This window comes from Polyodon spathula, chromosome 31, assembly GCF_017654505.1.
Source record: "Polyodon spathula isolate WHYD16114869_AA chromosome 31, ASM1765450v1, whole genome shotgun sequence".
In the NCBI taxonomy this organism is placed as follows: Eukaryota; Metazoa; Chordata; class Actinopteri; order Acipenseriformes; family Polyodontidae; genus Polyodon; species Polyodon spathula.
Genome location: NC_054564.1, coordinates 7,894,245 through 7,916,105, shown reverse-complemented (window position 1 = coordinate 7,916,105; position 21,861 = coordinate 7,894,245). Strand labels below are relative to the sequence as shown.

Below are 21,861 nucleotides of genomic sequence, written 5' to 3'. Positions count from 1 at the left end.
TATTTGAAAGAGGAGGATGACACGTTAATGTGTTACAACGTTGAGAAACGAACAGCCGGAGAGTGCTTAAGAAGCCTTGAACGATATCCCTTCATAACATCACGATATCCCTTCATAACATCGCACCCTGCTGAACATGAAAGCCAGCTACTGAAAAAGTGTGCTGCTGCAGTCCATTAACATAGAATTGACATGTTAGAACATTTATAAATAGTAATAATAAATAAATAAACAAATAAATAAATAAATACCCATGCAGTGTTAAAACAAAGTGCTCAAACATGAAATCTATACAAAACAGCATGTTGACCAGCAGAGGCTCCATTCATTATGAAATGCATCAATAGGAGACCAGTCGTACTACTGACTAGTTTTACCAAACAATCCAGGGGCAACACCAACCTAAAATGACTGTATTCACACTGATAGAATATGAATCACTAGATGGGTTTATACCTCTGTTGAGAGACATGCGTTTGGTTCACTGCTACTGAAGTTAATGCTGAGACTGGTGACACTGTTGCTACAGCTGGAACTGGTAAGACTGGTGCTGACATTGCTGGAACTGGTAAGACTGGTGCTGACACTGAAGGGGCTGGTAAGGCTGTTGATGCTAGTGCTAAGACTGATCAGACTGCTGACACGATATGATGCCACGATTAAAAAAAACACTGATTTAGAAGGCTTTACTTCAAATAGAGTTTGCCAATCTTCCTATGGTCTGATCTATGGAAACGCTGCAACACTTCCTCTTGGGACATGTCTCTGTGGATATACAGCAGGACAAGACCATACGATCTATTTCCACTCACGCTGCTGCGAGAGCAATCACACACATCGAAAGGATAGTCTCAGTGAAACCCCTTCTCGTCACGAACAGGGACCCTAGGAATCCGTCTGCTGCGGAAAACCCGGATTGTCTCGATGCTGTCGGAGAATTCCTAGTTTTACACTTGGGATGGAAAAAACAAAAACAAACAACATGAAGGCTTTTTTCTTTGTTTGATAACCAGACCAACACACTTACCATACTCATAAACAGACAGTGCTGCTTTAAATTGACCTAAATATACTTTGCTTCTGCTACACGGAGGTCAAGGCTGAAGGAGGAGCCGCGCTGTCCTTTCATACCGTATCCTATCTGTGGCTTACTTCAGTATCCAGTGCGTTGTTACCAGTGACAAGCTGTTTAGAGATGCCGAAAACGGTTTAAAATAATAATAATAAATAATAATAATAATAATAGTAATAGTAATAATAATAATCACCGGTATTAAACAGCTTGATAATAACCGAAGTTATAATATTATCAAGCGCTTGTCTCAATTGACTTCTTACTCATGTTATTTTGCACTATATTGTAATGTTTCAATGCGGTATGGATACAGAATTCAAATACATTACACACATGTGATGACCACATTGTGTTTGCCTATATGGGTCTCAATCAATGTGATATTTCATTTCTGCTTCAACAACAATAACTACTTACCGGCAATTCCCAAAGTATGAAACTATGGGCACGCTCGAGTCAATTCCTGCAGCCTTAAACAAAATATTTTAAAAATAATAATAATAATAATAGCAATCTCATTAAGAAAAAAAAGAGTCGCAGTCACTCACGTGTTTAAATTTGCCGGGCTCTGACTGCCTTCCATCGTCACCGATTACGTCAGACGCACCGTGACGCCGCCCCAGACTCCGCCCCCTTCAGTTGCAGGATGCAGGAAACGAGCGAGCGAGAGAGAGGAAAAACAACCAAAACAAACCCCTAAAATCTGTAATTCAGAAACCTGCTGGACTGAAACTGGAGCAAACCCCCCGGAACAATGAGCTGGTAAGTGTCAGGCTTTGCAGCTTGCAGGTCGAGGATCGCTTGTGCTTGTCAGCGTGTGAACAGACTCGAAAGGGCAGAGACTGTGGCTGTGCGGTCGCCATCAATGAAGGCACAGCACCGTCTCGCTGCTTTGCAGAACTGGTTCGCACTTTTCATCCCGTGGTTTGGCTTCATATTATTAGGGTAAGGTCCACTTTTCAGACCAAACCAGAACCGGGTCACGCTGCTCCACCTGATTTTGAGTCCCCGGTATACCGAACGAGTTGTTTCAACGCCGTTCACAGCCACATGCCGGTGATGTGTGCTTTTAACCAAAGAGAGAAACGATCGATGGGAAGCAATATGTAAGCATGTATTCAGGACCGTCTTTATTATTATTGCAGGCTTTGAGGATATGGAGGAAAGAACAGCGCTGTGGTTTTTGCAATTACATTAAAACAAAAACAAACCAAAAATACTATATATTTCACTGTCATCTTGTTTTAAGCACTGGCTTTATCGATGCCACGGACCACACATTGAGAGACCCCCGAGTCTGACTGTGCTAGGATTCTCAATTACTCAGACACACACACACACACACAGTGTGTGTGTGTATATATATATATATATATATATATATATATATATATATATATAATGTAAAGGAATAGTAGATTGTTACATTATTTCCTATGTAGTAAATTATAGCACAAACACAGATCCCTGGTTCAAATCCCAGCTCAGCCACTGACTCACTGTGTGACCCTGAGCGAGTCTCTGAACCTCCTTGTGCTCCGTCTTTGGGGTGAGACGTTGTTGTAAGAGACTCTGCAGCTGATGCATAGCTCACAGACCCTAGTCTCTTATCTTGTAACATGCTTTATAATTATTATTATGTAAGCAGACTGTAGTTGCCATGAGATCAAAAGCTGCTTGGTGCATGAAGAGAGCAAGCAACTCGGCTCAGAGCAGCTCAGTGAAAGAACCCAGTGAACGGCACGCTCAGCTCCGCTCCCCCTGAGCAGCTCGGTGAAAGAACCCAGGGAACGACACGCTCAGCTCCGCTCCCCCTGAGCAGCTCAGTGAAAGAACCCAGGGAACGACACGCTCAGCTCCGCTCCCCCTGAGCAGCTCAGTGAAAGAACCCAGGGAACGACACGCTCAGCTCCGCTCCCCCTGAGCAGCTCGGTGAAAGAACCCAGGGAACGACACGCTCAGCTCCGCTCCCCCTGAGCAGCTCGGTGAAAGAACCCAGGGAACGACACGCTCAGCTCCGCTCCCCCTGAGCAGCTCGGTGAAAGAACCCACTGAACGGCATGTTCATTTCCACTGCCCCTGAGCAGCTCGGTGAAAGAACCCAGGGAACGACACGCTCAGCTCCGCTCCCCCTGAGCAGCTCGGTGAAAGAACCCAGGGAACGACACGCTCAGCTCCGCTCCCCCTGAGCAGCTCGGTGAAAGAACCCACTGAACGGCATGTTCATTTCCACTCCCCCTGAGCAGCTCGGTGAAAGAACCCAGTGAACGACACGCTCAGCTCCACTCCCCCTGAGCAGCTCAGAGCTGCAGAGCAGGTTTCGCGAGTGATCATAGTGAGTGGTCCTCTCAGTTACTTCACCCTGCAAGTACCCTTCACTCTTTGATTAGCTGTGGGTTTCCATTCTTTATCTGGAAGAAGACGCAGTTTGTAGAAGGACACATTCAGCACGGTAACAGTTTCCCTGGAGTGCGCTGCAAGAACTGTGCATTCAGCAATCGCTAGGATCTAGGCTACATAACGTCCATTGTGTGTATGTGACATACCATACGCCCACAGACTCCACTAGTGTGCGCCATAGCATGTCAAGACCAAAGTTTCATCTCAGTCGAATAATTACTTATATATCTATCTAAACACTTAGTGTGACGTGCAGTCTGAGACAGGCAGACAGACAGACAGACAGGATTCCTGTGTATAAACCCAGCTACTAAATATCTATGGTTGCTGCTAATAGGTTTCAGTGGGCATTATAATAAACAGTTAGAGGTATACGTAAAGACAGACAGACAGACAGACAGGAATATGCTCAAAAACTTAGCAGGTCAATGTTAGGAGTTTTCTTTCACTTTGAACTGGGTGAAGTCACAGAGTCATTAGGCTCCCCAGTGGTGATAGGTTGGATCGGGATACCTATCGCACAGGGTACAAACCTCCAGTGTCATGCAGGATTAATGGGCTTGATTCAAAGTGGAGATACAGCCTAGAAAACTAGAAGAGTAGACTTGCAAGAAAATGATTTCCCTCTGAGCTCAGGCAACCTGTTAAATAAAGCAGCGTCCCTTTAAGTCTTGTGCTGCTGCTGGGAGAGCCACACATTCAGTCTTCGTAATGTGTGTCTGTTGCCTTATTCTGCCCAGTGACTTTGAAACAGAGACGGACAATCGCGGCAGAACAAAGAGCCTTACAGTAAGCGTGCAGTGTGCTGCTCAACAGTGTGTAAGCGACCCTGCTGCCATATCAAGCAGGACAGCGTTTCCCTTTATTTATTTTTTTTTATCAGATTTATCCCCGTCGTGGCCTTTCGAAGACGGCCAACACAAGGGGCCCAATTCATGCTGATTGTGTGACGAACGGCACGAGGACCATCGCTTTTTTTTTGAGTCACTGCACACGTATTGTATACGACCACGTCAGAGGCAGCCAGCAGCACGGCGGCTGCATTCTGCCCAGTTTTTGTAGCTTGCCGTTTTCACATTGTCGGCACTTGCGTCTTTAGCTGACCTCCATTTGCATGTGAAGACCGAATGGGAGTGCCGCGCCAGGCCTGGTTCCTCTCCTAACCCCCTCAGCGCACAATCGCCCCCCAGTCCAGGGATCAATAGCTGGCAGGCAATGCCGTTGCTAATTCATGCAAACGGCCTCAGTCTTCAGGGCTGGGCAAGTTGCTCTGTCAAAGACCTCTTTATTCGCTGGAAGGAGCTGGGAATTTTAGGTATGCCTTGACATGTGCTCTGATGACGTGGGAGCTGTTGTCCTGCGACTTGGAGGGTCAGCTTATAAAACAGTCAAAGACGCATCGTTTGAACCAGGCTGCAGTGCCTCACGGAAGTGCCTGCTGCGTTAGTAACATTCCATGGCTAACATTGCTCAGATTTCGGCACACGTTTCTTCTTTGCCCCCTCTCACAAAAATGCTGGTGAAAAATATGTTGGGCATTCATTGTGTTTTATTTTTTTTCTTCTGAAAAATAAAGGTATTGTTTGAGATTTGAAACCCAAGGTTTTAGTTATTTGTGCTTGCCGAGCTGTGCCTGTTGGTTTAGTTTAAGAGCTGTGGCGATGAACAGGGGTGGTCTTTGTCCATGCTGTGTGCTGTGACGCTTGTGGTGGATCGTTGGATACTGTCAACAGGTCCAGAGTTCAGAACATGAGCCCCAAGGTCACTGCAGCGTGTGCCATAGACAGTGAATCGGATACAGTCACGAGAACGAGGACAAAGAATCGAAATCTGGGTTGAATTGGCAAGTCAGACAAAGCATTAAAAAAAAAAAAAGCAACACATTATATATAGATATAGGTTACAGTGACCGTCATTCACTGCAGGTTTCGTCAAATGTAGACGAGAAGTATAACTATATGACCACTATTTAACATCATCAAAGAAACTACAACATGACATCGCAAAAGTCTACCGGAAGCCATAATAGTAACACGGTATTTCATGTTAGATTTCACGTCTTTCAATGTTTGTCAGTTTTTCATTAAGTATGCTGAAAACAGTACAAAGCGGCATGCCATTCATTGTGTTAAGGTAACATTATTCAGCGGGTTTCATTCGACTTGATGATGTAAAGTTAGTTAATTCTACAGGCAGATGCAGAAGTATGTGAGTCTCCACTCTGAGATGTTCTACAGCTATGCAGGCTCGCCTCGTCCAGGTGCCCCCACATCGGGGGGGGGGGGGTTAAGATCTAGTTGAGGATTCATTAACTGCTGCTGTAACCCTTTGACTTGCCGGTCAGGCAGGCATGGTAGAATCGATGTTCACAGATTGGTTCACAGATAGCCATTGTGATCTGCTTTAGGCTTCTTGTGCAAGGCGCGGTGCAGATAGCGCACTGCATCACACAAGAGTAGATATCTGTGTGTGTACAGAGAGTAATAAACCCATCCGAGGCATGTCCGTACACACGTATATATGTTAAATCTCTCCTTAAGTTATTTAAACACCCCGAGTTTGTTTTGCAGTGGACCCTGGCGAGCGGACAGGTTTAGTGTTCGTTACACTGTTTTTACAGTTACAGAAGAATGAAGGAAAGCATATATAAGACTTGAAGCACGCTTGAGTTCAGCAGTGGGCGAGGGGTGGCTATTCTGAGCCACTGTTATTGTGGTATAAACCCTGATTAATTCCAGGTTACAGGTACCCGACATTGTGTAAGTATGGGTAATGGAGAGCAAATGATAGTAAATACCATAATGTGCTTTTGGCTTTCCGCATATTATAGTAAATAATGTGAGAAACAGGCTGTGGTTTACTGTTGTTACAGAAACCTGCCAGGTTTCTGTTTTTTAGTTTTCAGTGTTGCATAAACATTGTGTAATATTTCAATACTTGTTGTTAACCCCATTTTAAAATTAGATTTTTCATTAGACCTCATATCCTGTTTACCTGGCCAGCCCGAGGGTGGCGTCATCATTTTAAAAAGTAGCATTTAAAGAGACAGTGTCTGTCTAATAATACCCTCCTGGTTACAGCATCTGTGCCACTAATAGGACTGAATTACAATATTGTTTGCTAATAGTTCATTGCTCTGAAGAAATCAACAGGGGAATTTTGTCACTTTTCAAAAATAAGAGCTTGCATCAGCATTAAGAATACAGTACTTTGTTTGGGCACCCGGTTCAGTGTTTCGGAAAGAAACATTAAAGTTACAAAGCCTTACACCATGAAATAGCAAGGGGGAAAAAAAAAAAAAAATTGCACTAGCCCTGCAGAGACTGCATTGGGCACTGGATGGGTCTTGATTACTCCTACTCTTTTGTATAGAATAAAACAGCAGAATGACAGCTTTGTGCCGTAGCTGTGCTGTATGTGGTCCGGAGCTTCTCAATCAAGCACAGTTGATGGCTCCGGTCTGCGGTACGGCATTCCATGGAACCCTGCGGAGCGGGCTGCCCCTTTAATTGGTGACATCCTATAAAATGAGACCCAGATGTGAGGGGTGATGCCCGGGCTGCCAGGAGCAGCAGTGTGGTCTGAGTTGAGGGTTAGGGTTACCTAGGGGGGGGGCTTCCAGTTATAGGAGATGACATGGTGCGTCTAGTATAGGGAGGCTATAACTGCTTTGTTTTGGACAATCCAGAAATCATGAGATATATAAGTGCTCTGTTATTGTTTAGGGTCTATTACGTACAGGATACTTAAATGTATTTTTGAATTTAAAAACAAAAAGTTATTTCTATTTTTTTTTTTTTTTCTTTTTTTAACTTGCAACTGAGTCTGGCCTGCCCTGCTAAGCACTGAGTTTACGGTTTAATCACATAGTAATGAAACTGATCAGCTGTACTGTACAGCAGCATGTGGAACTGGCACATGCCAGAGGTCCATCAGTTAATAGAGGGTGTCCTGTCTTACAGGGTCGGATATGAAATGTTCTGCTGTAGTACATTTATAAGCCTGTTAGCAATACAAAAATGAGACTGCGGCAGTAAACGACACGTTTTCTCAGCTGTCTGTATTTTTGCTTGGTTGCAGGATTCCCTTCAAGATTGGCCAGCCCAAGAAACAGATTGTTTCGAAGACGGTAAGCGCAGTTCCGTGTTCTCTCTTTGCCTTCGGTGTGCAGAAGTATTGTCCTCGTGATGCCATTGGGGTAGTTCCCGTTTTCTCATCGTCTGTGTGCTGAAATGAAAGCATCCAGTTTAAGGTGAATTACACCTCGCCGGACTGTGAATACTTCTGTATTGTTATCGTCCAGATTGCCCACCGGTGACCTGAAGAACACATTTTTAAATGTCAGAAAAACCTTGTTGTTTTTTTGCTGTTAACTGAAGCCTAGCTGCGGCAGACCATTTCAAATAGCCTGCTATCCCTTTTTCCGTCTACAGTGTGAGATTGAGGGCACACAAAGAGCGTTTGGTTTCAGGCCACTGCATGGCAGACCAGAGGAGACTTGGATGCAGCAACTTTGCCTCAAACTGAGGTCTGGAATCAGGTTTGAAACCACTGTTCCTGAAAAAGTGGCTTTGTGTTCCCCTTTGAAAGCTATAAAGTGAGACCTGATTTTTTTCTGTTCATCTACTAAGTCACCTGGAAGTTTTTTTTTTATTTTTGTGAACTCCCAGGATATTTACAGTTGCTATATATAGTTTTATATATATACATGACCATACTGAGCTTGCCTGATTGCTAACAGCAGGGTTCCGCAGTTAGCAACGGCTGTGAATCCAAGACGAATGCTTCTCCTCTGAAATAAATAAACAGAAATATAAAACGGTTTGCAGAGTGGGTGAAGAGCGAGCGTCAGGTTCCATGAAGAGATGCCCGTACCTCTGCACACCCCCTCCTCAATCGCTCTGGTGTCACAGGAAGCAGGAAAACCGTCCAGCATGTCTCCCGAGCCACAGGCAGAGAGGATTACAGGGGAAGTGGTTTCTCCACATTGCACCCACTCTTGGGTACCGTCACGCTATCCCACACACCCAGCCTGCTTGCTCGGGAAGCCTAACAGACACTCAAACTGTGATCCGCTGGCAGCTTTTGGAATAAGCCTACTCGCGCAGGAAGGCTCTTTATTTGTTTATTTATTTTAAAAAAAGAAAGTTATTTCCGTGCTGTTGTTTGGATCTTTAACGTTCTCAGAATGCCTCGGCACGTCAAAACTCCACAAGCTCTTTGGTGGCATTTAAAAAAATAAATAAATGTTCAGGGTTCACAATTCGTTCCTAGGCAGATGAGTTGGACAGCTTGTTAATTCAACGCCTCTGGCTAGTATGATGTATTTAAAATATATATATGCACATAGAGTTCTCCTTTGTTATAAGTTGGGTCTCAGGGACACACAATATGAACATTGTAACTGAAGAGCACTATAAACAGGGGAGGGGGCGCGGGGCGGCGCGGGACTCATAAAAACACACATCTGACTAAAATACAAAATAAAATAACTACCTCTCTACAATGCACGTACAGTGAAGCAAAAATGTAACTTTCCCTGAATTTACCCTGCATGAAGCACCGTGTAATCAACGCTATATTTATTACAAAAGGTAACGTTCCCACTTGTGGATCATTTTAATGAGCAGTTTTTAAACTTTTGGCTAAACGACGATCAGGAGTTTAGTTCAAAGCGACGGACAAGCAAACCAAGTGCGAGAAGGAGAACTGGTGGGGAGAGGGAATGGGCTCACCCCCGGGTTCGGCTGCCGGAGCGGGGCTGAATCGTCTCGTCTCCCGGAGGTGTATAGGTGTAATATTTATTTAGTTATAAATCGAATGCTGAATAAAATATCTGTGTTATAAAGTGCCAGGGCAGCTTTTCTTCAGTTCAAATACTGTATCAAAAGGGAGAGACAGAAACGGAAGCTAGACTGATAAGTTGTTTCCAGTTTGCACTGCAGTTACTGTAGAAATATTGCATGAGTCACTAGTATAGGGAATTGGTGGACAGGCTGTAGTTGCGTTATAGCCGAGATGTGTTATAACAGAGAGCTTTCTAGCGAGGGAGCACTGTGTAGATATATATATTTTAAAACACATGCAGCTAAGTTCAGTATTTCATGTTAGATTTTTCTGTTTGAGTATATGCAAAACTACGAAGCGGTGTGTAATTCAATATGTTAACGTCACATTATTCAGCAGCTTTCATTCGACTTTATGAAGCAAAGTTGGTTAATTCTATAGGGAGGTGATGCTAAATATTTGTCCATAGCTGTAGGATACTGGGTTGCAGAGATGTGGATCTCGGCCTCTCTCCCAGGGAATTGATTTGCGTGCCCCCACCACCCTTTAAAATCTGCTGGCCCCAATGCTATGACACTTTGGAGCCAGAGTGGCACGTGTCTGTTTCTGCTGGCAACAGGAAGAGATTATAAATGACAAAGCTCTGGTACAGTCCAGGAAGACAGAATCTTTCCTAAGGACACTGGACAGGAAGTGCCTGTAATTGGTATTTTCAACCTTGTGAAAAGACGTAAGAGATAAAGGCTAGCATTGCACTGAGCATGTAACCGTCAGGGAGTCTGAGGGCTGCCTATGCTGGCCTTTACAGTGACCAGGGTGAAAACACCAGCCAGTACGAATAGGCAGAAAAGCCTTCTTAGGAATTAAAAAAGGTCACTCGTTTTCAAGGGCCTGCCCTATTTCCTGTGCTTCTTAGTAAAAACATGTTCAAGTGGGGTGAGTCAGAGCCAACCATTAGGAGCTGGCGTCCGCATGGCAGGCACGATAGCTTCGGCACTGACTGGACAGCAGGTTGGTACTAAAAATAATAATGCAAACAAAAACACCATCCAGTGTACTGGTGTAGGAGAGTGGCAGCTGATTGAATCTTTCTTCTAGTTTTTTAATTGATTTTAATCATTGTGTTCTTCATCTGTTATTTTGCGTAGATTACTTCCTTTGATAAGTCTGTCACAAAAACGAAACCATTACAATCAAGATGTAATATACAGTGGTAGAGACTGCAGTTCGAGTAAATCCATTGCTGTATGAACCACACGAAAAAATAGCATTTGATCACAGCTGACTGGTGCAGATCGATAACACCTTGTAACAATTTTTTTTTTTCTTTTTGTTCCTGGGTAGTAAGTGTTATTTCCTAATTGCTTATGCCTCAAAAGTATAGAAAATGGCTATTATTCCCCACAAACTTTACAATATTTACAGTATAATTGTAAATCTCGAAAAACTACTCACTTCTAAATCTTTTGTAGTCATTTTTGTATTACTTTAGTACAAATACATGTTAATTTGGATTCATATGTTGTTTTTTTCTGACTATGTGAACGAAAAGACACACATTTGCCCGTTTTCCCATTGGAAACAGTGATATTTTTAAATATCACTGTCCTGGTCACAAAAGCAAAGTTTGTGGGGAATAATAGCCATTTTCTATACTTTTGAGGCATAAGCAATTAGGAAAGAACACTTACTACCCAGGAACAAAAAATTGTGTTACACAGTGTTACTCTAATCGGTTTTTGGTTTTTGTATTTGTGTGATTTTTTTTTTTTTTAAATGCATTTATCCTCCCTTTACTGGTACAGTTGAATCGGGAGATACCATTGCCTTCTTACTGGTAAAGCAAGGCGCTTGTATCGCTGGGTTTGCATCCAGTTACTCGGCACGAAGACGTTGCATGCGGTGCCCGTCGCTGGAGCCAGTTACTTTATTTCAAACCCTCTCTTTTTTTTAAATCTCAGTCCTCTTTTTATCTTGGCAGGTGGAGAGAGATTTTGAAAGAGAATATAAGAAACTTCAGAAGTAAGTGATATTATTTCATTCGTTCGTTTATTTATTTTTTTGGTAACCGTAGGCTTTTGCTTTAACCCTGATCTGTATCGTTTTTTTTTTTTTTTTTTTTTTTTTTTTAAAACCACAGATTGGAAGATCAAACCAAGAAGCTTCACAAAGACATGAAGAAAAGCACAGAGGCGGATACAGGTGGGTGTGGCTTCTGTTCTTGGTTCGAATGCCTCGTATTCGCTTGGTTATATTTGCAGTAGTTTTAAAAACTAGTATTCGCCTCTGCATTGTTTCTAGGTAAAATAATACACTGCAACAACAACAAAAAAAGCTTGCCAGAGAGATCTGTGTGTGTGTTATTCACGGATTATTCAATCAGTCATGCAGCTGTGCCAAGTGGCGTACTGATTTTAAACTGTCCTCTGCATGCATCCAGCTCTTGGCTGACTGCAGTGTGGTTTCAGTCGGCAAAGCCCAGACTGCAGGCACAGGGAAAGCAAGCCAGTTCAGAACACTAGAAACAGGACGGGAATGCTCCTGGTGCTCGGCAGCTGTCTGCCCAGAGAAGACGGCAGCCGTTAACGCAGCACATCTGCTGAGCAGGGCTTCCGGTCCTGGGAGTGCAGCTCCTAACTGTGAAAACCATTTCTTATTTCATTCACTGTGCCCACAGCCGAGCCCTGCGAAACACACTGCTGAAATCGTGGAAGTGAGGAATGAGTGAGGAGAGTGAGCTGGGGAGGCAGTGGAGGAGACTGAGGGCACCTGCTTTTCATCTCTGTTTTTAATAGGAACTCTAAAATCATTGATTAGTGTTATTTGTTTTTCTGCTGTTGCTGGGTAAAATGTATTGGCAGCCAGTATTCCTCCCTGTAGTGGCGCTCCTACAGCAGCACCTGTACTGGAGGAGAGACCCCCAAACACTGTTGTTGGAACGCTGGTGTTTCGTCTGTAGCCATTCAAACACAGTTCCTATGTTTACATTACAAGCTGTCCACAGCTTTCCTCTAGTTCAAGCTGCTATACCCAGTCTTTTGTTTGAGGAGGGGGGGGGTGGGGGGTGGTCTAATTTCCTTAAACTGTAATATGAAAAGCCCCATCAAAGGAAATGTCAGGTTTTTTTTAAACCCAATTAACAAATTAAACAAATACCATCTGCTGAGCAGCCCTGTAGCGTAATGTGTGGCACACGCTGACTGCAGTCTGCCCGTCGCTGATTGATCCAGACCAGCCCAGGATGTGTGTGTGTGTGTGTGTGTGTGAGTGTGTGTGTTTTGTACTGGGGATTCTCTTGAAGGTTACCCTGCGCAGTAAACACATCGCTCAGCAGCTCTGGAACTCGCTGGGCTTTCAATGAGTTGGTTAGCAGCAGGATTTTAGAACTTATTTTTTTTCCTCTCTCTGTTTGCTGGAGTTCAGCGAAACCTTTTTCAAGAGAGTCGTTGCATATTTGCCGCTTCTCTATTTAGGTTTAAAAAAAAAAAAGTAGTAGATCCTGTTTCTTTGTTTAGGCTACTTTAAAACTGAACTGACCCGTTTGTGGATCTTCCCCTGAAGTTCTCGGTTACGAGTTTGCTCTGGAGAATGGAAAAGTGCCTGACAAGGAAGATCGATGGAGTTGTTTTGTTGCCGATGACCTCTTAAAGGTTCAAGGGCCACACGTGATGATGTTGCTCATTGCTTTACCCTTGATCGGGACGGGGGACGGGGGACGAGACGACTGATTATGAGTTATGGATGTCATCCAGCAGTCTGTCAAAACCATTCTTTGGTAAAGCTGTTTGGGGTTATTTCAATATTCATATTTTATCTCAAACATATGGGGAGTCACTGTATATATATATATATATATATATTATATATATATATATATATATATATATATATATATATATATATATATATGTAAATAAATATGGCATGTAACATCAGGCTACTATGAAAATATAATAATGTAAGAACATTTACGAACTAGAAGCAGCTTTCAGACTATCAATGCTCGTCCAGTTCCTAGTAGTAATTTATTTCAACTTTCAAATCCGGTCCTAAAGGATCCTAGTGATTTATCAGCAACAACATGACTAGGTAACCCATTCCATCCCCTCACCACTGTGTCTGTGTGAAGAAGAGTCTCCTTCAGACAACATGACTAGGTAACCCATTCCATCCCCTCACCACTCTCTGTGTGAAGAAGAGTCTCCTTCAGCAACATGACTGTAACCCATTCCATCCCCTCAAGAAGAAGAGTCTCCTTCAGCAACATGACTAGGTAACCCATTCCATCCCCTCACCACTGTCTGTGTGAAGAAGAGTCTCCTTCAGCAACATGACTAGGTAACCCATTCCATCCCCTCACCACTGTCTGTGTGAAGAAGAGTCTCCTTCAGCAACATGACTAGGTAACCCATTCCACCCCCTCACCACTGTCTGTGTGTGAAGAAGTGATTCCTGTTCTCTGTCCTCAGCCTGTCTTCCTTATTTCTGTGTGGATCGAATGAACGTTGTGTACTGTATGTTTTGAGCTGTGTCACTGACATGTCCGAATGGACTGGGTTGTGAAATGCGTCAGCATGGTGTCCGTGAGTGCAGTGCTATTGAAACCTGTTCAGGGGTAACCGTGATTTTGGGTAGGTGGTGCCGGGAGTGCCCTAGTGATGCCCGTGCAGTAAAACAACACAAGACAAAAAAAACACCAGGGCCTTTGACACATGTTTGATTTACAGTAGATATTCAAATGAGACGAACACGCCTGCAAGAATCATTTCAAACTCATTTTTACCCCTGATTATTTTAAACGTTTTGTAAAGTTTATTTGATTTTTTTAAATTCCCACTAAGCGTTTTTTTTTTTTTTTTTACAAAGCCTCGGCCTCTCTCCTTTAGTAAACGCGACGTTGACGGTTGCTGTCCGTTTCTCCCGCTCACAGCCATGTCCAGGTCGGCGGTGAAGATCTCATCAGACCTGCTGTCCAACCCCTTGTGTGAGCAGGACCAGGCGTTCCTGGAGTCCATGACTGCGGTGGACACAGCCATGCGCAGGATGGATGCCTTCAACCATGAGAAGGTGAGCAAGGAGACAGACAGAGACAGGCAGGCAGGCTCTCGACTCCTCTATCTCTCTACCTCTACTAGGGTTTTAATTGTATTGCTGTTTCGTTTTATTCAAGCGTTAGTGTTTTGTTCAAGTAGAGCCAGAACAGGGCAGTAAATCTGTCCCTGGGTTGCTGATGTACAAACAAGGTCGCCACCTGTTAGGCGAGACAAACCGGCCAACGTTTTTAAAAGCCAAGCAACAAACAGACCGATAAATTAATAAATAAAAATGTCACAAGAAGGTATTGTGGATTGTTTGGCAGGATTGTGAGCTGAGTCAGACCCCTCTCATTCGGGGGAGTGTGGCAGGAAGGTAGGCCCTGAGTGTGCTGGAAAGAGGAACAATAGGGTATTTAATACACAGTGATGAATGCAGAGTACGTCAGGCTCCACAGCACTTAGCTGCATTATCCAGAGTACAGTTCATTTGCACACCGCCTTGCTGTGTGTTTAATCCTGCAGATGAGCCATATGGATCGCAGCCCTCGGGCAGGCTAACAGATTGTGTGGATCTTCTCTCTCTGGGAGAATCCTCACAGCAAGACCAGCACCACATCCTGCCCCTCTCCCTTCCCCCCCAGTGTGAGTGTCTGCTTGGGGCTCTGAGGAGATGTTTTCCGCAGCACTCTGTAAGCAGTAGTTCAGATACAAAAGCTGCGATACTACTGCAGAGGACGGTGCTTCTGTGCTTTCTTTATAATAGGTTGGTTGAATCAATCAAAAAACATGCTACTTTAACGATGTGCAAATGTGTACTTTTGTTTTCCAGCTAATTCAGAGTGAAACAGTACTTGAATAGCGGTATTCATTGAATGTCCATGTTTGCTTTGTAAGCAGTGTATCCGAGTTATGTCGTAAAGCCTATTGGAGCAAGGCGTGTACGACCGAGTCCCGGCGCACACCTGGATTCAAGTCAAGGCTCCTCCGACTCCTCCAGTGTGTGTAAAGTTCCTTGGCAAGCATAGCGAAAGTTGCAATCCTAGATGTGACGTAAGTGAATCAAACCGGAACTACGCATTCAATCGCACATAAATCACTGATAAAGTCTGTTGAAACGCGTGCCAATAATGTGTGTGCGTGAGAGAGAGAGAGAGACAATCAATAGCTATTAAAAAAATAACTACTATTCCTTTATATATATATATTTTTTTTTTGGTGAAAACAATACAATATTATTATTCGGGAGAAGAGAAAAAAAGGTTCGACTTGTAGCTTCCTTAATTTGAGTATGAAATACTTACTTGTGATTGAAATACTCCACCAAGTCTGTGTGCAGCTTAGCTGTTCGGTTATCGGCTTCTGTTTCCTCAGTCTTGCTGAAATGCAGAGCAGCGAGGAAACATTTCAGCCACAAGTGTGCTGCTTCCATCACACGCTCTCACAGCGCTTTCTGAGAAAGAGAGAGCTGTCAGGCCTCCCTCCGAAGCACAGGCAAACTCATTGCGCACATGTCTTTTATCTGCCTCTGGATCTGCTTGCATGGATGCTAACGAGGGGGGTTTCATTGATAAATCCCACGCGCTATTTTTTTTTTTCCTGTGTGAGATTAAAAGGACATCTTTTTATAACCCTTGCTGGCTTTCAATTTACTATAAGTCATACGGAGATGAAAAAAGCAGGAAATATATATTTAAAAAAACAAAACAGACTCCAGTGTTTTTGTATTCTGCTTGCTGCAGTATCGCTGTGGAACAAAAGCCGAGTCTTTGTGTCCCTGTGAGTCAGAAAGCGTTGGGTTTGAACCCCAGCTTGACCCGCTGACTCACAGCAGGACTTGTGTGAGTCTCTCAAGCCAGCTGGGATACTGGGCTGGAGGCAGCAAACCTCTCAGCTTCATGGGATCTTGGGCAGGGCACACTGTGCTTTGACTCCGGAGCACGGAACACTCCACGTTTCTGAAAGTGGAATTAAAAAAAAAAAACTATCCACTTTTTGAAAACTAAAACTACGAAATCTCACTATGCCTTTTAGCATCGGAGAGTTTTTATTCCACTTAGAAAAAGTCGAGCACTGGATCTTGGCTGTGCGAGTCTCAGTTGTCGGACTGCCCTTTGGAATTCACTCCTGGGATTGGGGTACAGTGCTCTCTCTTTATAAGACAGCTCTTATTTAGAGGGGGGTGCCAGTTATAAGGTGGCACGGGCATGGCTCCCGTTTCCCCTGTAATGCAAATCGACCGGCACTTTCGTTCTCGTTGTAAGGCTGAACACAAAGAGAGCACGGTCCTGTAACTGGGGCTCCTGACCCTACAGCATTACAAAGAGGGAGCACTGTAGTAATAGCGTGCAAGTAAGCAGAGGTATGGTTTCCGTTCGTAGGATAAGATAACCCAAGTGTGGACACAGAAGCCTAAATCTCTTCTTTACACCCCCACAGGTCAACCAGATCCAGAAGACTGTCATTGATCCACTGAAAAAGTAAGTGCCTGTAGAAGTGAGATTTAAAGGGTTTGGCTGTGCTTGGCTACTTGGTTTGGGTGTGGTTTGAGTTATTGATGGATTTGATCAATTTTAAACACATTTCATTCAAAAATACACAAAAACATGAAATGAACGACGGATACTCTCCGCCCAGTGCTAACACACTGCTATGGAGCTCTGTAACGTAATGCACATTTTGAGTCGTAGTTCAGCATACATGTCAAGCTGACGTGTGCAACACACAAGGCAGATAAGGCAGGATACAGAGCCTGCAGTAATACAGTTTCAAGACAAGTTACTGACAGTATCGTTTCAGCAGTTCGCAGAGAGGTTGCAGTTTGACGGAAGGGTTAACGCAAGGCGAGCGCAGTGTGCGTCTGGAATAAAGTTTGCCTTGCTGCTGTGTTTCACTCGCTGTGAAAGCTGAGTTTCCAGAGTGTAACCTCAGGGGAGGGGTCAGGAAGAGGAAGCAGCGTCTTAACGAGCCCTTGGAAGACAGTCACTATTATAACCAAAGGGTCCGTCCCAGCGCCCTCTGCATCGGCAGTGCAGTGCGTTCTCTCTCTCTCTCTCTCTCTCTCTCTCTTCCCTTGTTTTCTGGTCGCTCTGCTGCTCCGACAGGATGGAATGGTTCTAATTTCCTCATCCTGGTGGGCGACGGGCGGACGTGTGGGCAGGTTCTTGATATGACAGCATTCCTAGGAGCCGGGCCAGGAGTTTGGGATTGGCTAGACAGGGGGGGCTAATCCAGAGCTGAACATGGAGAAACGCAGTGACACAGACAGATAGACACACAGGGACGCAGATACAAATACACGAAATAGATCTTAGCAGCGTCATACACCAAAGCACGTTTTTAGTTTTTTCTTCAAGTCTTTATTAAGTTCCAGTGGATTAGTTTAGTTCACATGATTTGAGAGTGTACAGTGACACACCCCCCCCAACATACCCACGCTCAGAAAGATATGACATGCTGTACACTCCCCAGCACAGCTCTGCACTCTTGCAGCCTTGCACTGGGCTGGGTGGAGAGTGACGTAGTTGTGTTTACACAGAGAGGGAAGGAGGGAGGGAGGCGCGTGGGCACACAGCTGCTCATTAACTCAGGCTGTGCATGTTAACCGTTTAATCACCACACTCTGTCCCTGCAAGCCAAATACTAAACTTGCTCATTGCTAGCTTTTCTGGTGCATCTCAAAAATGAACCAATCGTTTTTGCATGCCTGAAAATACCCATAAGCCAGCCTGTAATAGTTTTGAATAGGACTCATTTCAAAAGATTTGGATTCTAGACAAAAAGCAGCAAGCTTTTTGATCGAATTTATTGTGCATTAGGTCCAACTTCTTTATCCTGAGCTGGGCAAAGCTGTGTAAAAATACTTTAATACTGTCTGCTTAAAACCAAACAAATAATTGGTGAATGGCTTTATTGCTGCTGGATCAGGACATTACACAGTCTAGGAATAGTACAGAAGCAATCTGTGCAAAGAAAAACTGAATACAAAGACCTGTCTTCATAAACATGACCATGCCTTATCCTATGCTGGTTTAACCATTTGCTTACCACCATAGGAACTTTCTGTCATAATATAGTTAATAAAGGACTAGCGAAGCTCCCTTCTGCAAACAAAGGGTTAAAGTTATGAAGGGTGTGTGATGCTATTAGAACATAAGAAAGTTTACAAACGAGAGGAGGCCATTCGGCCCATCTTGCTCGTTTGGTTGTTAGTAGCTTATTGATCCCAAAATCTCATCAAGCAGCTTCTTGAAGGATCCCAGGGTGTCAGCTTCAACAACATTACTGGGGAGTTGATTCCAGACCCTCACAATTCTCTGTGTAAAAAAGTGTCTCCTATTTTCTGTTCTGAATGCCCCTTTTTCTAAACTCCATTTGTGGCCCCTGGTCCTTGTTTCTTTTTTCAGGCTGAAAAAGTCCCTTGGGTCGACACTGTCAATACCTTTTAGAAAAAATATTGATCAGCTATGTAGGAGAGAACATTGCCTCCTGCTGATCAGCTACGAACAGAAACGTAGCGCACTGTAAAACGATACCATGGAGGTCTTGCACCCCTGTGACCTGAAGCTGCTTCCGAGGGAATAGTAAACTAACTAGAATACCTTCTGTTGAAGTTGAGCGTGTGTCAGAATATGATCATTTTGCAGCCTTTAAATTGAACTGGTTGACCCAGGCGATTGGTTCGTTGGCTGTCCGGTGCCAGGTTTGCGATGAAGGTTTAAATGCCTGCTGCTATTTCCAGCCTGCCTCCCTCCCGCCCCACCCAGGCTGAGCCTCTGAGTGTCAGCGCCGCCGCTGTCCAGCTCCTTCTGGGCATTTTAATTAAAAAGGATTTCAATGCAAACGCTGTAAATATAGAACAGGGAAGATTGGCAGCCCACAAAAGCAAAGAAAAAAACAACCAAACCCAAAACAACATACTGCTTGCAAAGTTAAAAAGGGGAAGCCTATATATATATAATATATATATATATAAATAAACACACACATTGCTTTTTTATATAAGTTATGCCATGTTTGATCACAAGATGCATCTTGTAGCCTCAGAAAGAGGTCCTTTTGCACAGGCTTTATTTTCTTGTGACGTGAAAGTGCTGCAAACTCCATTCGTGAATGGCTCTGCGTGTATATCTTGTTACATTTCCGGACCTACTGAATGCAGTAGTAGTTCTGGCATGTTGAATCCGCTGTAGCCAGTATGAATTCTTTCAGGAGGGTGATTGCACAGGCATGGAGAGAGGGGAGTAGGTAGTGGGTGGTGCAGAGAAGGGGCGGAAGAATCTTCTTTTCACAAGGTGGGTGGGGTGGATAGCTGCTTAATTACAGAGTAAATGCTAAAAGCCGAGACTTAGAATGAGGTGTGCGAGAGTTTTTTTTTTAAATTTATAATAAGCTTATTGCAGAACGCTTTAGAACGAGCAATGGTTATTTTTTTTCTTGGTGTCTCTTTGCCACGTTCTTCCATTGTTTGGCCACCTTTGCAACATTTCTTTGTCGGAAAAGCAGACCGCGTTTGCTTTCCAGTTGGTGTACATTCCGCAGACGGCAGTTTAAGCTTGTGTTATCAAACGGTGACGCTGCAGCAGTAGGTAGTTATGAATGACCGCTGTCGCCCCTAACGGAAGAATTAAAAATGAAGAGACAAGGTGGGCTTCGCTTGAAGCTTGGTGTTGTTCATTTGCATAACACTGGCAGTAAGGCTTTCTGCTTCACCTACAGATAAACCTTCTACAACTTTGTAGAATGACTATAGAATGAACTAAATATGCTTGATAATGTTGAATGAAACCTGCTGAATAATGTCACGTTAACTAGCTTTGCAGTTTTCCATGTACTGACAAAAATGGAAAAAATGGGTCATTTGGAAATCTAACATGAAATACTGTACTGCTATCATGGCTTGCGGTAGATTTTTTTTATTTCATTTTGTAGTTTGATTTGATGTTAAATAAAAGATTTAAATTTTAGTAGATTATTTATTTTTTTTAAGTCTCAATCCTTAAAATTCTAGGTGATGCAAAACTTTTGGCCCTAGCTGAATATTACATAATATTTCCATTAGTTTTTGCAGCCGTAGGGCTAGTTCTAGTGTTTGCATGTCATGTAGAAGCTTAGGATAATCCTTAAATTAAGGTAGAATGTTGACTGTATTCAAGCCATAGTTACCTGGAACAAACAGGTGGAATGTGAGTAGCATCCAGGGGCTTATCACATTCAGCTTGAGATGTGGCTGAGAGTTACACATGCACGAGTTTGAGTTGAGTGGCTCTCGTTAAAAGTGCTTTCACTCCTCTGTCTCTGGAGCTGGACAGCAATGGTTTTGACCTGTAAATACACATTTAAATTAAATCTGCTAACTTACTTATTTTTGTTTACTTAAAAACGGTTGCATTTTTTAACAAAGCTTTATGCATTTGATGTTTTTTTTTTTAAGGGGGTTTCTTGAAATAGAGCGCGCTGTTTACGCTTCCAGTATCTGATGGTAATTTTTGGACGACCTCTAACCCTGAAGCACTTTCAGTTACATAGAGCCCCCCCTTGCATATCGAACTCAGTTATGAAAGACATGCCCTACATATCCGCACGTTATCTCCTTACAGCACACCTTGTCTTCCCCTATCGGAAATGTGGCAGAGCGATTGTATAGAAATGCGCAGAACTTGGGCCTGCCAGCTGTGTGACGTGAGCAGGTGAGGCTGGGCCACTCCCTTCCACTCCCTGTGAGGAACAATCCCTGGCTTGTCTCTGCGGTGGCACACAGCTGGAGCCAAGTCAAGGCTCCCTGGAGCCACTCTTACACTTTTGCAACTTGCCGACCGCTCCGTCTTCATTGCTCCACCTCCCCCACCTTAAAGAGGAATTAACCCTCAGAGTGGGCTCAACTATATCTGGATTCACTTTGAATCTAAACCAGAATCAACTTGCTGCAGTTTGTAAGAACAGTAAACGTATATATAAATCTATATATATATATATTTATGATTGTTATTATTCAGTGTTGTTTTGAAAGTGCTTTAATGAAACGTTGCTTTAGACCCCCTCTTTCTCAGCCACGCCGCCCTGGTTTGGATTACACTCTATCTCATGCTCTCTCCCTCTTTCTCTGGCTCAGGTTCAGCAGCGTGTTCCCCAGCCTCAACATGTGAAGTGAAGCGGAGAGAACAGGCTCTGCAGGATTACAAGCGGCTGCAGTCCAAGGTAGAGAAGTACGAGGAGAAGGAGAAGACCGGGCCCATCATGGTCAAGCTGCACCAGGTACTGCAGTCACTGTACTCACGCACAGGCGCACGCACGCACAGACTCGCATGCACACAGTCACACTCACTCACACATGCGTGAAAATAAAACGATCCCAGAGAGTCCCTCTGCACAACCACACCCACATGCATCTGCCCCAGTGGTGCACAACTCTGGCCTTGTCATCCCTTCCAGTCTGGAGGTTTGTTTTGTTCCTGTGAGGTCCTGAATGAGTTCATTGAGCCTTGGTAGGCTGAAGTAATTAAAGACCCAGCTGGAAAGGAGGTTGTGACTTACAATCGAGTTGAAAGAGAGCCTCGTAGGACGAGC

At 43.8% G+C, this 21,861-nt stretch overlaps 1 protein-coding gene across 4 annotated transcripts; it reads left to right on the top strand.

Moving 5' to 3' along the window:
• The first annotated feature begins 1,682 nt into the window (after window positions 1-1,682).
• Window positions 1,683-21,484, top strand: LOC121303164 (bridging integrator 3-like). 4 transcript variants are annotated; one of them, XR_005947755.1, is made up of 9 exons: window positions 1,684-1,837; window positions 7,556-7,604; window positions 11,244-11,284; window positions 11,403-11,464; window positions 14,193-14,329; window positions 14,821-15,061; window positions 15,193-15,348; window positions 16,735-16,775; window positions 21,407-21,449. XR_005947755.1 is itself a non-coding variant. In XM_041233678.1 (7 exons), the coding sequence occupies exons 1-7, from the start codon at window positions 1,830-1,832 to the stop codon at window positions 21,438-21,440; spliced, it is 372 nt and encodes a 123-aa protein (XP_041089612.1). In that variant the 5' UTR covers window positions 1,684-1,829; the 3' UTR covers window positions 21,441-21,484. The 4 variants fall into 4 exon arrangements, 2 of the variants coding, with proteins under 2 accessions (XP_041089612.1, XP_041089613.1); XR_005947756.1 differs by lacking the exon at window positions 14,821-15,061 and having other exon boundaries at window positions 1,683-1,837; window positions 15,128-15,348; XM_041233678.1 differs by lacking the exons at window positions 14,821-15,061; window positions 15,193-15,348 and having other exon boundaries at window positions 21,407-21,484.
• Window positions 21,485-21,861: the final 377 nt, after the last annotated feature.

Excerpts from the sequence above, each read along its gene's own strand:
- LOC121303164 (XM_041233678.1), top strand. Across the intron at positions 11,285-11,402 it reads GAATATAAGAAACTTCAGAA|ATTGGAAGATCAAACCAAGA; the intron begins GTAAGTGATATT and ends TTAAAACCACAG. Across the intron at positions 16,776-21,406 it reads GTCATTGATCCACTGAAAAA|GTTCAGCAGCGTGTTCCCCA; the intron begins GTAAGTGCCTGT and ends TCTCTGGCTCAG.